At 37.2% G+C, this 17599-nt stretch overlaps 1 protein-coding gene across 2 annotated transcripts; it reads left to right on the forward strand.

The window, feature by feature from the left end:
- The first annotated feature begins 4181 nt into the window (after window positions 1-4181).
- LOC128617112 (legumain-like) lies at window positions 4182-5614 on the forward strand. 2 transcript variants are annotated; one of them, XM_053640118.1, is made up of 4 exons: window positions 4182-4475; window positions 4563-4681; window positions 4833-4946; window positions 5033-5614. In XM_053640118.1, the coding sequence occupies exons 1-4, from the start codon at window positions 4307-4309 to the stop codon at window positions 5291-5293; spliced, it is 663 nt and encodes a 220-aa protein (XP_053496093.1). In that variant the 5' UTR covers window positions 4182-4306; the 3' UTR covers window positions 5294-5614. The 2 variants fall into 2 exon arrangements, with proteins under 2 accessions (XP_053496093.1, XP_053496092.1); XM_053640117.1 differs by having other exon boundaries at window positions 4182-4681.
- Window positions 5615-17599: the final 11985 nt, after the last annotated feature.

Consider the following 17599-nt stretch of genomic DNA (forward strand, 5'->3'; position numbering starts at 1 on the left):
ATACCTTTCTCCACAGCGTAGTCATTGTAGGCGGGGTTTTGCCTTTCCTCATTAAAAACAGACCAATCTTTTTTGCCACAGTTAAATATTCATGTCTATGTGTTATCTTAAATTTGTGGAGCATGCGCAGTTAGTTGTTTTTCTTGAAAAGGTTTCATGAGGACATGGTTTCTTCTTTTTAAAAAAAGGTTTCAATCAGACTGAGTCTTTTTGTTTCTCCCAGACCTTGACCAACACTCCCTTCTAAGGCCTCATCCTAGCTCGTTAGTTGGTATCTGGCCTCAAAGTTATTTGCTCCTGTGGAGGAAGATACAGGCTGGTACAGAAAAAAACAATTATTGTAATATTTGTACAGTCAGACACAGAATTTCTAAATCAATACACACTTAATATAACTTGATCAAACAAGTTTCTAACTATTGATTATACATAGAGATTATGCTTTTTAACTAATATTGATTATTCGAGTATGCTTAAGTAATAACTCTAAATGTTGGTTGTACACATTGAATACACTTCATAGACATTTTCTATATATTTCCCCCTCTAGGACTTACTAAGTCCCACCCAGCTCGAGAGAGTAATCTTTGTGATTTTAGTGCCTCCTGCTGGCTGTGAAGTGAATTGCACTTGCAATGAAAATATTGACCAGCACTTTTCTAGCCACATCCACACACACACACACACACACACACACACACACACACACACACATATATATATATATATATATATATATATATATATATATATATATATATATATATATATATATATATATATATATACGCTTTGTAAGTTGCCCTTTTAGGAAAGGGGCGGGGTTGAGTAAGATTCATTCTGGCGGAATGAAAAATTTTGACTAAACTTTGTAAGCTTGTGTAGGGTCTCTGTCTAAGGGCACAAATGTCAACAATTGAGGAGTTTGGCCACTTGGTGGCGCTATAATAGCTTTTTTTAACTTGAAAATGGCTGTATAAATGGTGTGTAAATGACTGAATATCATTCAATGTTTCAGATATACACTTATTCTTTGTATCATACATCAAATCTAATCATTCTGAACAACTTTGCCTCTAGGACTACTGCTGTCAATCAAATTGTTCGTTAAATATTTGAGATTATTTCCAAAACCAGTTTGCAAACTAGTCCTAGGTTTTTGGCTCAACCTCAATAAAACCACTGCAGTACAATTCCCTATACTCTCTAAATCAATAATTATAAACCAATTGTGGATGTTTACCCTTTGGATAACTATAACAGGGTCATTTTTAAAAAATGAGCTTCTCAAAGTATACTCAAAAGCCTTTAAATCCTAAACATAAAGTCAAAACTTCACGAAACTAGGTGAGCACGTGCAACATATAATTTTATGGAGAGTGGACAATAGCTGGCGCTATAACTCTTAAAAAGCTTTTTAAAAAGCATTTATTTCCTTTAGTAAATTGCCTGTATGGGCTGTACCTTGTCTTTTCCTTCTCTGATCTAGGTGGCTACAGGCTTGTGAAGAATACATAATACCTTTTTAGACATGTGCTTAAAGGCCTTAAAATGTGGGCTTGAGTGAGTGTTCCCAAAAGCCTAGGGTCAGGGTTACTCAAGAACTCCTCAAGGAATGCTTAGATCCTCTGGAAAGTAGGTAAGCTCATGTGACCTATGACTCTGAACAAGCACACAACATTTTATGTAGATCAGACAATAGTTCTCTCTATAACAGTTAAAAAGGTGGAAAATGACTATTCTTACAGTAAAGTCACTAAAATTGCCGTTATAGCCACTAGATGGCAGCAGAGGACCACGCTTTGCTCATTCTGCTCGATGATAGTTCTTTTCACAGGTTTTTATTTTGAAATCATATTTAGACATGATAAAATCATTATAATAACATTACCAAACAGATTTCGTCAATGTTTATCACTATATTTGTTCATTTGAGGTATCAGGGTTTGCAATTATATCACAATATGATATGATCACAGTATATTACATAGTTCTTGATGCATTAACAACATAATTTGAAAATTTCAAATGTGAGTGAAAATTCTCAGTTATCCAGCTCATGGTAGTATTTATCTACAAAGACGTTCCAGACAAATGGATGTGTTCCTCTGTAGATCAGGATATTTCACCACTCATCCACGTGGCTTCCTCGGTTCACCAGCATTACATTTCAACACACACCATGTCATCATATGACATTATTCAATGACTTCATAATCTTGTTTCTTTCTCGATTTCTTGAGTTAATACTGATGTCTGGTGAAAATTTTATGTGAATAACCTGATAGGAAATATATGTACTGAAGAAAATGTTGAAATATTAACCATCGGGGAATGTTGGATAATTTAATCATGTAGTCAGTAGATGAATGTATGACTAATCACTCAGTCAGCTTATATATGTCAGTGTATAAGGAACAATAAAATAAATAATGCATGTGCCCAGGTACAGGTTATTAATATCAATATATGCAGCTTTGTTTCTGAAAAATATTTAGAAGCAATACTGATTCCTGCTCCTTGCATGTGATTAAGTGACCCAGGTACGTCAGTAGTATTTTAGATGCTTTTTCAGTTTGTTTGTGTTTTTTTACTTTTTTTAATTTCTTGTTTTATTTAAGAAATAACTTTGCTTTTTGAACAATTTGCCATCAAACTTTTAAAAACAAAACAAAAACACTTAAACCTCCTACAGGGATAAATAAATAAGTCTGAGTTCTATTAAAATGAACACGTGCCATTTCTCTTGTGATCTGAGAGTTACCTGTCTGTTACAGGTGAGAACACACACACACACACACACACACACACACACACACACACAAAAACAACCCAGAAGTTCATTCCAGGGGTCCAAGTTCTAGCACACAGGTATCTAAAATAGAGATCCATTATCAAATGATCGTTTAAAAAACCCCAAAAAGACATGTACACTATTAAAGTGTAAATAACATGTAAAATAACATTTTATAACAATAAAAACTATGGACCTGAAAACTGATAAGGATACAAACCCCCCATCCCTCTCCCACTGCCCTGTCCCCGCCCCCCCAACCCCCTCCCCCTCCCTCTCTCCTCCACCCCATTCCCCCCAACTTTCTGAAAGGAGAACTACACAGTTCCTGAACCACTTCCTGTTGTGACCGTTATGGGAAATGTTCAAATAGTTATTTCAAAGTCATGCATTTTATTTCATTATATATATATATATTTCATTGTTGGATGTTAGAACTTGAGGGGGGGGGGGGGCGTAAAAGACGATGAAGAAGCTACATTTAATAAGCAAAGTTATATTTAATAAGCAAAACTATCTCATGCTGAAAGTTCTGTATTAGTATATTACACTAGTGATTATTACTACAATTAGATTTCAAATAGCAGCAGTTTCACAACTGGCTTGGGTCATTAAATAATGAATGAATGAATGAATGGAGGAAGAAACGTGTTTAAAATGTTCACAGCGCGCTTTCTCTTTCACCCCCTGACCTCTTTACTGTAACTGGTGTGAAGTGTTTCCGAAAATCTAAAATCCTCTTATTTTATTACATTCCGTGCTGCTGTTGATCCTCGGCAGAAATAAAGGAGTCTTGTTCTGGAGTAAAAGCTGAAGTGGGTTTAATTCGAATATATTACAATAACAGAAAGAGTGAGAAGAACATGATGCTCCTGAATCACAACAATAAAGACTGACAGCTACATGTAAAGTGCGTTAAAGAACACGGTGCAAAACAGGAATACAATAATCTGACATGGAAAGGTGCAGGAGGAGAGAGGAAGAGCGGCGCTAGTCGAGGGGCGGGGACGAGGTCGAGGGGACGGTTCTGCTGCTGAGGACAGTCCTGCCCTTAAATGTTTTCTTCCTCTTATGTCATACTTATTATCAGTTTATAGTTACACTTCATGTTAAAATGTCAACAGTTTTCAGATCATGTTCAGATCATTCACAGCCATCTTCATTTTATTTCCATTATCGACATTTTCAGACCGATTTTAGCACCAAAACTACCACAACTACTACTACAGTGACTTTGTACCTGCTGGCCCAAAATCCACAGTATCAGAGTTGTCCCCCTTTTCACTTAATGTAGACGGGGTAGCTGTTAAACTTTCCTCAGCAGGCTGTACGGTAATTCGACTGTAATCTGTTTCAAAACAGCTCTTTCTTCCATCTCAGGTGCTGTAGTCCTTGGCGGCCATGTTTGTAGTCCATGTTGTAGTCTGGGAGTTGTATTCCAGCGTTGACGTGACCAGGACCTGTTCTGTATACATTTTCCCTCCATAGCTCTCTCATTTATAAACTGTGAATATGTCAAAATGCTTATATTTTCTCGTGTGTGTGTGTGTGTGTTTACATTTGTTTGTGTGTGTGTGTGTTTTGCTGATCCTCTGTAAACCTGCTGGATGTTTGCAGATGGTCATTTATTTGGAAGCGTGTCATTCTGGATCAATGCTGGATCAGCTGTCTGACAGCAACGGTATCTCTTTACTGAAAAGTCATAGTTCGGACACGTTCAGGAACGTTCTTCTCACGTGTCTGAAAGGCTTTTATCCTTTTGTTTCAGTGTATGCAGTTTCTTCGTGCAGTCCTGATGAATATACCTACGCTTGTTTCTTCGACAAGAAAAGAAATACCTTTCTTTCTGATATCTTCACCTTTAACTGGCTGCAGCACATGGACACGGTCAGTGTTTATGGAGTTATTTCCAGGAATTAATTCTTTAATGAAGTGTTTTTTACACCACAAAGGTGTACTTTGATTTCTTCCATATTAGTAAAGTATCTGAATTAGACAGCATTCATTCTTTCCTGTTTTTCTTCACTTCACTCTGAAGGTAAAACTTACAGTGACGTCGTTTGGAGAGCAGTTTTCCTACCTGCAGAAACACGTGAGTAAAGACGCGAGGAAGGCAGGAGTGACTGAGACGCCATGTAACTATGGGGACAAGGTACAACACACAGCAATGTTTAAATGCTTCGAGTGTTTCCTCTAGTGTGATGTCATGTTTATTCTTCTTTCCTCTACGTTATTTAGGGAATGCTGAAGGTAATGTTGAGTGAATTTTTTGGAGATTCCCCTCGCTTTGTCAGCGAGACCTACACGTCCCAGATCCTGAACGTTCAAGTGTCCGATGTGGTGGACACTACAGAAGTTCCACTGATAATCCAAGAAAACAGGATTAAAAACGAACAGGACCCGGAAAAGAGACAGGCCCTGGAAAGACAATATGATGATCTTAAAAGAGTGAGTACGCCACTCCCACTGCACTGCGTTATTTACAGTCCTTATTCCTGAACAGAAATATGCAGTCAATATGCTTGTAATGTAATATGTAATAAATACTGTGTTGCTGTGATAGTGAAATAGTTCATTTAATTTTATTCAGTTTTATTTGTATAGAGCAGGGGAGTCCAATCTTATCCGGAAAGGGCCGGTGTGGTGCAGCTTTTCACTCCATCCAAGCAGGAGCCACACCTGATTCCACCTGTTTAATCAGCTGTTCTTGGCTTTCAGTAGACTCAGGTGTGGCTTCTGATTGGTTGGAATGAAAACCTGCACCACACCGGAACTTTCCAGATTTCTTTCAGCTTTTTGGCCGAAATAATTTTCTGCGACCTCAAGCCTTGACCACCAAACATTTTTTTCAAATTCTAGATTTATAATATAGGACTACTGTAACATCTGAACATGTTATTGTGTCAGTAACATGTGTACAGTATGTGCATCGTATGAGACTAAAGAAAATTCCTTGGCTTTACAGTCTAGTGGGAAAAGTGAACTTTTTTAAAAAAAAGTCAGGAAGTGTTTGAAAGGGTGCATCTTTTTGAGTGTCTGTGCAGAAGCAGTGACTGCGTGAGTGGCATTATTCACACACACACACACACACACACACACACACACACACACACACAGCATATCTGATGTACATCTGGAGGAATAAAAATCACATCCACTATAACTGAAACATCAGAGGCAAAGTATCCCAGTCTGTCAGGTGTCCAAGTCAAACTGCAAAATGTTTAGTGATTTCATGCACAGTGGCATTAAGCACTTTGTTGAGCTTGGTCTCTCTCTTTAAAACTTGCCTGACCTCTGCTGGCAGGGAGAGGAAATGTCCAGAATCCTCACTAAAATATTTGTATATTTTTGCGCAGAAATTCTATTCGTGGGAACATAATCAACGTACCAGATGGCCCAAATGTTTATCCTGTGATTGGATTTATTTATGTTTTTTTTTTTTGTTTTTTTTTTAGTAGAATTAATACTTTTGAACTGTCCATTATCAGGAGGTATCAGCTGAAAGCTTTCTGGCTGTACTGTGTGGAGATTCTGGAGATCTCCTGTGAAGAAAACTAGACCAAAAAAAGCAATACAAAAGGTGGAAACCATCTCTATAAACTTTATTCATCAATTCCATGTCTAATTCAGATGACCTTTTAGTCTATATTCTATTCTAAGGTGTTCAATCAGGAACAGTAATGAGTTTTTCCCTATACATGACTCTGTTGAATTCTAGATTCTGATTGGTCAGAAGGTGTTGATTAAATTTCTATAACAGCAACTCTGACAGTAGCGCAGCTGCAAATCACAGGTTTATATTAATGCACTCGTTCTTATAAGTTACTGTTTCTTTAGCACGTTTAATGGGACTTTTACAGGGAACACTCTATATAAAGTGATTTAACATTTATGGAAGGAGTCTCCAGTGTGAGGACAGATGAACTGATGGTTTACGGTTTCTCAGTAACATGACAAGCTGCGATTTTTGTCTTATTAACTTCAGAAGAGAGAATAAACAGATGCTGGTGAAGGAATGGCTGTTTACAGCTGCTATAATGTAAGTGAGGACAGGAACTAACTTGTTTCAGCCATGTGCAACAAGATAAAAAGTATGATGTTTATTAAAAATTGTAATTATTGGCTAATTGCTGTGCTATAAAACACTTGGTTTTGCACATTAATAACTTGCTGTTTCTGAGATTGAACTATGTTGATAAGGTTGCTAACATTTAACACATTTAAATATATATATATATATATATATATATATATATATATATATATATATATATATATATATATATATATATATATATTTCATTTCTTTAGCACGTTATAAAGGCATACATATTCGATGTCTATTTTATGTAAATGGGTAACAGTCGAATTCTAGAAAAAACACACAGCAGCAGCGCTCTGTAAACGAACACAGAGTGAGCAGGTGAGAACACGGCGATCACGCTCGCGTCCAAGAGTCTGAGCGAGGCGTGTCAAACAGCTCTTAGTTTATTACTCCATTAACATGAATAATTATTATTAATGATCAAGTTTCAAATTTGTTGGTGTGTGAACCTCAATGAGCTTTATATATATAGTTATGTAGATCATACTAACTTAATCTCTCTCTCTCTCTCTCCGTCTCTGTCTCTCTCTGTCTCCCTGTATCTCTCCATCTCTCTCTCTCTCTGTCTCTCTCTCTATCTCTATCTCTCTCTCTCTCTCCCTCTCTCTCTCTCTCTCTCTCTCTCTGTGCAGTTTGTTGTCACTCGTGCACACCTGCAGGTTTTAGTGAATCTGTGTGAGTGTGGGTTGGAGGTTGAGAGGTATGGGATTAGTTTCACTTTTTCAGTGTTTGTTCTGGAATTAAACACGTCCAGTCGGTTCTCATTGTATTTCTAATTTGTTTGTTTCCATCAGCATCACTGAAGCCATCACTCACGCGAGCCAGGAGATCACTTTCTGAAGAACTCGACACCACGATCGTTTTCTTTGACACGTTCTCTTTCAATAATATGAGGATTTCGATTAGATCATCTTTTAAAAGCAATATTTTTATTATTCTTATTTTTTTATTTTAGTTTTGTTAAAAAAAAATTTTTACCAACCTTAACTAACTAAAGTCACACAATACCAAAGCCTGTAGAATACCTCAATAAAGAACTTGGAGAGAAACAAAAGTTTATTTGTTGAATCAGTATATTTAGACAACACTGTGCTACACAGATGATTTATACAAGTGTTATAACTCGTTCAGCCGTAACATTGAAACCACTGACAGGTGACATGCAGGTATAGAGTTAGAAAAGAAGAGGACCAAGCATTGAGCCTTGACACCAGTGATGAAGAGTCTGTATGGAGCATTGATCCAGAATGACACGCTTCCAAATAAATGACCTGGTTGTACAAAAGATTCTGATTATGAGATCAGGAAATATAAAGACACACAAATAATCTAAACATTTTATAAATAAGGGAGATCGGGAGGAAAAATGATGCAGTGTATCTAGAAGAGGCCGCACATCGTGTTATCATAGTTTATATCATAGCCCTGGATTGGTCAAAAGTCTTCTATAACAGCAGCGCTGACAGTACAGTAGTGCAGCTGCACATCACAGGTGTAATGTAAAAATGGCTGTAAACAGCCATTCCCTCACCAGCATCTGTTTATTCTCTCTTCTGAAGTCAGTAAGACAAAAATCGCAGCTTGTCATGTTACTGAGAAACCGTAAACCATCAGTTCATCTGTCCTCACACTGGAGACTCCTTCCATAAATGTTAAATCACTTTATATAGAGTGTTCCCTGTAAAAGTCCAATTAAACGTGCTAAAGAAACAGTAACTTATAAGAACGAGTGCATTAATATAAACCTGTGATTTGCAGCTGCGCTACTGTCAGAGTTGCTGTTATAGAAATTTAATCAACACCTTCTGACCAATCAGAATCTAGAATTCAACAGAGTCATGTATAGGGAAAAACTCATTACTGTTCCTGATTGAACACCTTAGAATAGAATATAGACTAAAAGGTCATCTGAATTAGACGTGGAATTGATGAATAAAGTTTATAGAGATGGTTTCCACCTTTTGTATTGCTTTTTTTGGTCTAGTTTTCTTCACAGCAGATCTCAAGAATCTCCACACAGTACAGCCAGAAAGCTTTCAGCTGATACCTCCTGATAATGGACAGTTCAAAAGTATTAATTCTACTTAAAAAAAAAAAAAAAAACCACAAATAAATCCAATCACAGGATAAACATTTGGGCCATCTGGTACGTTGATTATGTTCCCACGAATAGAATTTCTGCGCAAAAATATACAAATATTTTAGTGAGGATTCTGGACATTTCCTCTCCCTGCCAGCAGAGGTCAGGCCAGTTTTAAAGAGAGAGACCAAGCTCAACAAAGTGCTTAATGCCACTGTGCATGAAATCACTAAACATTTTGCAGTTTGACTTGGACACCTGACAGACTGGGATACTTTGCCTCTGATGTTTCAGTTATAGTGGATGTGATTTTTATTCCTCCAGATGTACATCAGATATGCTGTGTGTGTGTGTGTGAATAATGCCACTCACACAGTCACTGCTTCTGCACAGACACTCAAAAAGATGCACCCTTTCAAACACTTCCTGACTTTTTTAAAAAAGTTTATTTTTCCCACTAGACTGTAAAGCCAAGGAATTTTCTTTAGTCTCATACGATGCACATACTGTACACATGTTACTGACACAATAACATGTTCAGATGTTACAGTAGTCCTATATTATAAATCTAGAATTTGAAAAAAATGTTTGGTGGTCAAGGCTTGAGGTCGCAGAAAATTATTTCGGCCAAAAAGCTGAAAGAAATCTGGAAAGTTCCGGTGTGGTGCAGGTTTTCATTCCAACCAATCAGAAGCCACACCTGAGTCTACTGAAAGCCAAGAACAGCTGATTAAACAGGTGGAATCAGGTGTGGCTCCTGCTTGGATGGAGTGAAAAGCTGCACCACACCGGCCCTTTCCGGATAAGGTTAGACTCCCCTGCTCTATACAAATAAAACTGAATAAAATTAAATGAACTATTTCACTATCACAGCAACACAGTATTTCTTACATATTACATTACAAGCATATTGACTGCATATTTCTGTTCAGGAATAAGGACTGTAAATAACGCAGTGCAGTGGAAGTGGCGTACTCACTCTTTTAAGCGCATCATATTGTCTTTCCAGGGCCTGTCTTTTTATTAGGTTCTGTTCATTTTTAATCCTGTTTTCTTGGATTAGCAGTGGAACTTCTGTAGCGTCTACCACATCAGACACTCGGAAGTTCGTAGGCTGGCCTGGCCACGCTCCCCTCACAGAGTCGGGTGATTCGTCAAGAAATTCACTCAGCATTACTTTACGTATGTTCTAAATAATGTAGAGAAAGAAAGAATGAAATAGACATTTTTAAACAGACACACTGTACGCATTTAAACGCTGCTGTTGAATAATATTTTCGGTTGATCATACAACCTTCGCAACGGTAAATCATTTGTTTCGCTGTAGAACAAAACCTGTAATGAATTTGTATTTGTGTTCCATTGTTTAAAAATGATCTATCCTGGAAAGGATTTCAATTCTTTTTAAAGGTAATGCTTCATTTTATTCACTAACTGGCCGTCACCCATCATGATATGACTGTCACGTATCGTGACGGAGCGGAGATAGGACGGATGCAAGTGCAGTATGAACAGTTGTTTATTCTAAAAGAGAGACAGGCAGACAAATCCAAAATGTGATACAAAAACGTAATCCACAACAGGCGAAGGTCAGGCGATCGGCAAACAGGCATACACAGGGTTAAACATGAATCAAGGTCGTGGTCACGGAAAACAGGGTCGATAAACAAAACGAGAAACATGAACTATGACGAGGAACTGGGAGCGGATAATCCAGCGTGAACTAACTCTAAACATGGACCATGACTATGACTACTAAACGAACTAATCTAACTCTACGATAATCTTCCACGTTGTGTGCTGGGAGGCGCGCGGTATAAATACGGACATGATCAGTGTCTAAACTGCTAGCAGCTGAGGGCAATACAGACACACGTGAAATCCCAGCCAATGACAGAACAGGGAGGAGACATGACAGAAACATAAACAAAACAGATGTCACTACTGTCAACAATGGAAAAGCAGGTGCTCGCGCATTCGCGCTTAGAGCACGCTGCTTCAAGAGGGAATCATGACAGAACGCCCCCCCCCAAAGGCACTCCTCCCGGAGTGCCATGAGTCATCCCATTTCATTGGCGGCCCCGACCCCCTGGGCTGAATGTCCCAAGCAGAGCCATGTCTTGGTGTGCTGTAGGTAAAAGGTAGAATTTAAGAAGGGTGTACTTTCTTTTTTCCCCGTGACTGCACATGACCCAACAGAATGACCATGTAATGTATGTGAAAATCTTTACTTCTACTTCTAATCTATAATACTCACTCTTCATTATAAGCAATATCATCATACATCATCACCACAATCTGTTCATCTGGAATCCCGTTCTTGCGCACGACCTGGTAAGCGTGGCACACGTCGGCCTGTAACAGAAACGCTCAGTTTAGCTTCGTACCAAACTTTAAACACAAGATGATTCATTCATTCATTCATTCATCTTCCTCAACATAGAATGTGCAATGCATGATATTTTTCTGCAAGCTTTCACAAAATCTGTTTTTGTGATGCAGATTGGATAACCGGTCTTGTACTGCATATGGTGTTTTTGTTTTCGAAAACTCAGGAGATTGTGCCCTCTGGTGGTCAGGACTGGAACAGCCATACACTGCTGTTGTACGATGTAGTGGATTAACATTTTATTAAAATTAAAGATAAAACAGAGCTCTTACTGTCAGTACCTGTACACGTCAATTTGTAGGTTTTTTTAATGAAATATTCTTTGCGTATTATATTCCTTCTTTTATTTTAACTTTAGCTCATTATGCTTTATATATAAATGTTATGCTTTATATGCAGAGCTTTGAAGCCCAGAGAACATTATTACTGACCAGAGAAAAGTAATTGTGAAACAATAATGAAATAAATATGGAAAATGCATGCTTTACAATCATCTGGGGAAAGGTTTATGTATAAAGCAGTCACAGGGCGCCCCTTTGGTTTTAGAAATAGAAATACAGTAGATGTAGAAGATATAGAATTTTTTTTAAATCTAATTATTACACATATGCTACACATTGTTATCTAAATATAATAATTCAACAAATAAAAACACATGTTTGCCTTTGTTGGTGCTTTATCATAGTCTTTGTCAGGCTTTGTGATATGATTTTGGTTGCAATAAAATATTTTACTCAGGATGACTTTTTGTCAAAAAAAGTAGGAAATTAAAAATTGCTGTTTTTAAAAAGACTGATACTGTGACATGTCCTCACTGTCACGTATCGGGAAACTCTGGACTCCACTTCCCATCAGCCACTGCATTGCTCTAGTTGTCACATGACCACCTGCACCTGATTCATGTTTTGGTTAATGAGCACTCATGTGTATATATAGTCCTTGTCTGCACCATTAGCTTGTCTTTCGTTGTCTAAGACTCACGTTGTTTATGTCTCGGTGTTTGTTTCTTGCCACAGTGTGTTTCCAAGTTGTCATAGTGTATTCGTTTCTTAGTACGTTTCCTTCAATAAAAGTCATTATCTGCACCTGCTTCTGGCTCAACCTCGAATTGTGACACTCACCATATCGAAAAAATAAACATTTGTCATTTCTGAAGCAAATACACAGTGCTTAAGAAGAGCTGATTTTTTTTTTTTAAAGTTTAATAATAGGAACATTTAAAATTAATTTTAAAGAAAGTTTTAAAAAAAGTAATAGAAGTTATTAAACCTATTTCTAGACAAATTAACTACATTCAAGATTTAAATTTAAATATAGGTAGGCTAGCTGATGCGCCCTGTTATTACTGGGTTTATTTTGTGAGGTACTAATTCTGTAGTTATTTGTCTAAGTAACTTGACGAGGGTTACTATGCCGATGCTAGCGTCTTGACCACGTCATCATACTGTGCACTGGACCTCTGCTCTAGCTGTGTGCTCAGAATGGGACGCAGTCTGGCAATTTGTCTGAGGTGAAAAACAGATAAACGGATGTTTATGTAACATTTTTGGACGGAGTCTTCAGTGTCAGTGCTTTGTAATGGTCAGAGGTAAAGCTGTAACTTTAGTGTTTTTGTCACATCAGGGCAAGGGAGTTTACACTTTGCCTTATTAACTTCAATAGAGTGAAAAAAGAGGCTGGTAAGGGAACGACTTAATCTCAGGATGTTCCAAAACATTAAATTATGAAAAGAAATGTGTAGAGAAAGGTGTAAAAAGTGTTGCAATGTAATAAATGAAAATTGCTGTGGTATGAATTAAGTCTTATGGACATGCTGTTATGGGAAAATAATCAAGTTTCATTATCATGTAAGATATCTGTAAGCATCGTTATGTTTATTTCATCACGTTTCCGTTTAGTGATAAAAACGATTCTATCTTCATCTACTTATCGGACCATGGAGCTCATGGAATCTTTGGATTTCCTCATTCCACAGTAAGTTCAGTGAATTTCCTCCTCTCTTTAAGGTCGAGTTGAGTTACGCGGTGAGGATTTAATACTGATATTGTTCACATCGATATTCACAACTTCCAGAAATCACGTCAGAGTTACGCACACATCAGATAAAAACATCACGAGACTCAAATTCTTTGAAAAGAAAGTTAGAATAGACAAATGTCATGATTATTAAAATAATACTGTGTGTGAAGTGTTCTCTGTGTGGAAAGATAAAGCATGGGAAGCATTGTATAGTATTTTATTTTATTTTATTTCATTTCTATCGTCAGTAATATGACGGGTTTCTGATTGTAGAAATGCCAGACAGAGCTGTGACTTAACACTAAACATGAGGATTATGGTAAGTGCTAGAATTCATAGTCTGAGGAAGCATTAAGCATCTTATCACTGTAAAAATATTATACAGAAGATTAATCAGTTAACAGAACAAACATTTCTTTTTAAATATGATCAAATTAGTTTAAATTTCAATTCACTTCCAAAAACAGAAATTCCCATTTCTTTACCTAATGTGAGCCCAGTGCCAAGAACCTTTATCTCCGCTTTAATGAGACTAATTTTGACCCCAGTTTCAACCCCCAGTCCCAGCTTCACTTTCAGTGGACCAGCTGCAGCTGATACACTTCCGATCTCAGCTCGAGCTATGGCTCCTGCTTCCAGAATGTTAGCCTCAGCCTTGGCAGAAGCATTTGGACCTTTAGCTTCAGCTGAAAAGACGCTCCACGCTGCTCCAGCTCGTCCTACACCGGCCTCGGCTACAGCTCCGGCTTTAGGAACACGCTTTCCAGGTTTGCCTTCGAAAGCATACGCGTACGTGTCCGTGCCAGCATACGGTCCTTCAGCATATGCCATTCCTGGTCTGTCGTAGTTATCGATCACGTTCACGATGCCCTCTGCTGCAGTTCAGAGATCAGAGTGGAAATCAGCATATAATATTATTCCTTTAAAGCTCTGCTTCACTCGTGTTCTAATGAAACTTTTAGTTAGTGCTGGATCCATGAAGGCAAAATGCAGTATTGATTGTGGATGGCTTACCTTCTCCTACGGTAAGATTCATCTTGGGTAAATAGTCAAATAAAAAAGGACTGGAAAACAAATGAGAGAGAGAGAGAGAGAGAGAGACATACATATTAATGTCTTTGTTGTTAGTATTAGACAATGCATTTCCAAAGACACAGTTTTATGAAAAGCAACTTTTTTATGGCTTCATGATAGTTGTAGATTGTGTTTTTCCAAGGCCTTATAATACAGAAGGCAATGCACTAGGACGCTAGTTTATTACATTTCCTGCTCCTAATAAACTGGTGTTTAATAAACAGTGTATAACTTACATAATTACGTGAAAAACCCATTACATTGAAGGAAAAAATATGAAAATTGTGAGAGAAGAAATTTCACTTAAAGTAGCCTGATAAGTTACACATGCATTTGATTCATAAAGAATTCAGTCTGAAATCATTATGACATTTAAAGCAGCAGCATGTTCAGATTCTTACCTTCTCTTGTGATGCTTTCAGGTCTAATGCACCGTCTAGAAGATGGATTTATATACCTCCTCCATTACGTTCAGTTTCACATTAATACGTCAATACATTTTTCCAGAGTTCTAACTAATACAATTAGACAGAGAGAGAGAGAGAGAGAGAGAGAGAGAGAGAGAGAGAGATTCTCTAGTGGGTCTATGATCTAACATGTAAGAACAGAGCTATAATGTAATAAATACAGTATAGTTCTATAAATGTGTAGGACTCTTACATATAAATATATAGATAAATAGATAGGTAGATCTACTTACTTAAATATATGTGAATATATGAGACCTGTTGTTCCCAGTGTTCTTCTAATCTGAACCCAATTCTTTTGAAAATTATGTTGGTTTTGCAGATTTGTATAGCCCTAGTTTAAAGTAATAATGTTAAAGCAAATAATCTGAGCAAATGATCAAACAATGATCTTTATCTCCTGAGTACAGCATTAATACAATCGACTGTAAAGTTCATTACTATTGTATTGAAGAGCTCTTAATGGAACTTTGTTTCTGCAATTTTAAATTAAACCGCAGTTATATTTCGAAGACAGACATTACTAAAACTGACTGTACTTACTGTAGAATTAGGAAACTGAAAGACTCCGTGGCCTCCGTGGTCCAATAAGTAGATGAAGATAGAATCATTTGCACGACTGAAACAGAACATATATGGATAATAAATATCAGTGTGCAGCAATATTTCAGCAATATATTCATCTGCGTACAATTTCATCCGGATTTACTCTGTGTGATTTCAGCTGTGGTTTAATATTGTTCCTTATCACATAAACTGTGTTGTGAATTCTATAACAGACTGTGTGATAGGGTGTGTCTTCATGTCAGATTATACAGTGAAGATTCTCTAACGATAGACCTGCGAGTAGAGAACATTACTATGTTCTGCTATGTTCTGAAATCAGCTGGTGCAGAAACACACACATTCTTTACAGTGAGTTGGAGGTAATATGGAGATAACAGTAACAGGAGTGAGTAACAGTAACAGGAGTGAGTAACAGTAACAGGAGTGAGTAACACTAACAGTAACAGTAATAACAGGAGTGAGTAACAGTAACAGTAACAGGTGTGAGTAACAGTAACAGGAGTGAGTAACACTAACAGTAACAGTAATAACAGGAGTGAGTAACAGTAACAGTAACAGGTGTGAGTAACAGTAACAGGAGTGAGTAACACTAACAGTAACTGTAATAACAGGAGTGAGTAACAGTAACAGTAACAGGAGTGAGTAACAGTAACAGGAGTGAGTAACAGTAACAGTAACAGTAATAACAGGAGTGAGTAACAGTAACAGTAACAGGTGTGAGTAACAGTAACAGGAGTGAGTAACACTAACAGTAACAGTAATAACAGGAGTGAGTAACAGTAACAGTAACAGGAGTGAGTAACAGTAACAGGAGTGAGTAACACTAACAGTAACTGTAATAACAGGAGTGAGTAACAGTAACAGTAACAGGAGTGAGTAACAGTAACAGGAGTGAGTAACACTAACAGTAACAGTAATAACAGGAGTGAGTAACAGTAACAGTAACAGGTGTGAGTAACACTAACAGTAACTGTAATAACAGGAGTGAGTAACAGTAACAGTAACAGGTGTGAGTAACAGTAACAGGAGTGAGTAACACTAACAGTAACAGTAATAACAGGAGTGAGTAACAGTAACAGTAACAGGTGTGAGTAACAGTAACAGGAGTGAGTAACACTAACAGTAACTGTAATAACAGGAGTGAGTAACAGTAACAGTAACAGGAGTGAGTAACAGTAACAGGAGTGAGTAACACTAACAGTAACTGTAATAACAGGAGTGAGTAACAGTAACAGTAACAGGAGTGAGTAACAGTAACAGGAGTGAGTAACACTAACAGTAACAGTAATAACAGGAGTGAGTAACAGTAACAGTAACAGGAGTGAGTAACACTAACAGTAACTGTAATAACAGGAGTGAGTAACAGTAACAGTAACAGGTGTGAGTAACAGTAACAGGAGTGAGTAACACTAACAGTAACAGTAATAACAGGAGTGAGTAACAGTAACAGTAACAGGAGTGAGTAACAGTAACAGGAGTGAGTAACACTAACAGTAACTGTAATAACAGGAGTGAGTAACAGTAACAGTAACAGGTGTGAGTAACAGTAACAGGAGTGAGTAACACTAACAGTAACAGTAATAACAGGAGTGAGTAACAGTAACAGTAACAGGAGTGAGTAACAGTAACAGGAGTGAGTAACAGTAACAGTAACAGGAGTGAGTAACAGTAACTGGCAGTAGTACTATTTTGACCTTTGGTTTCACTCTTTAAAACGGTTATTTATAATATATAATTATAATTTAGGTTTTCTCTCCTCGTTTTGGCTTTGTCTGCGTCTGCACAGTAAAAAAAATTCTCCCGCTGTCACCTGTCAATCAAGGCGAGATCTACGTGTATAATGGTGTTAACTGGTCGAAATTATCTACATGAAACATTTTAACTGGTTCAAATAACGTATTTGAAAGTATAGTGGTTTACATTCTGCTTTATTTTTAATGAATCTATATTGTTTTAATTTGATTTAAAATATTTATTTGTATACATTTTCTAGTGGGCTACATAAAGCTGTAATCAAAATACAGAGACAGTTGATGAAAAATATACTGTAATATTTGGTGGGGAAAAATAAACCCAAAACAAACTTGAGTCACACTGAACC

Source organism: Ictalurus furcatus, chromosome 13, assembly GCF_023375685.1.
Source record: "Ictalurus furcatus strain D&B chromosome 13, Billie_1.0, whole genome shotgun sequence".
In the NCBI taxonomy this organism is placed as follows: domain Eukaryota; kingdom Metazoa; phylum Chordata; class Actinopteri; order Siluriformes; family Ictaluridae; genus Ictalurus; species Ictalurus furcatus.

Bases quoted from the DNA above. Each gene is read 5' to 3' on its own strand.
- LOC128617112 (XM_053640117.1), top strand. From the start codon at position 4,307: ATGTCAAAATGCTTATATTTTCTCGTGTGTGTGTGTGTGTGTTTACAT. The intron at 4,682-4,832 runs GTCAGTGTTTAT...TTCACTCTGAAG, and splicing joins GGCTGCAGCACATGGACACG to GTAAAACTTACAGTGACGTC. The intron at 4,947-5,032 runs GTACAACACACA...TACGTTATTTAG, and splicing joins CATGTAACTATGGGGACAAG to GGAATGCTGAAGGTAATGTT.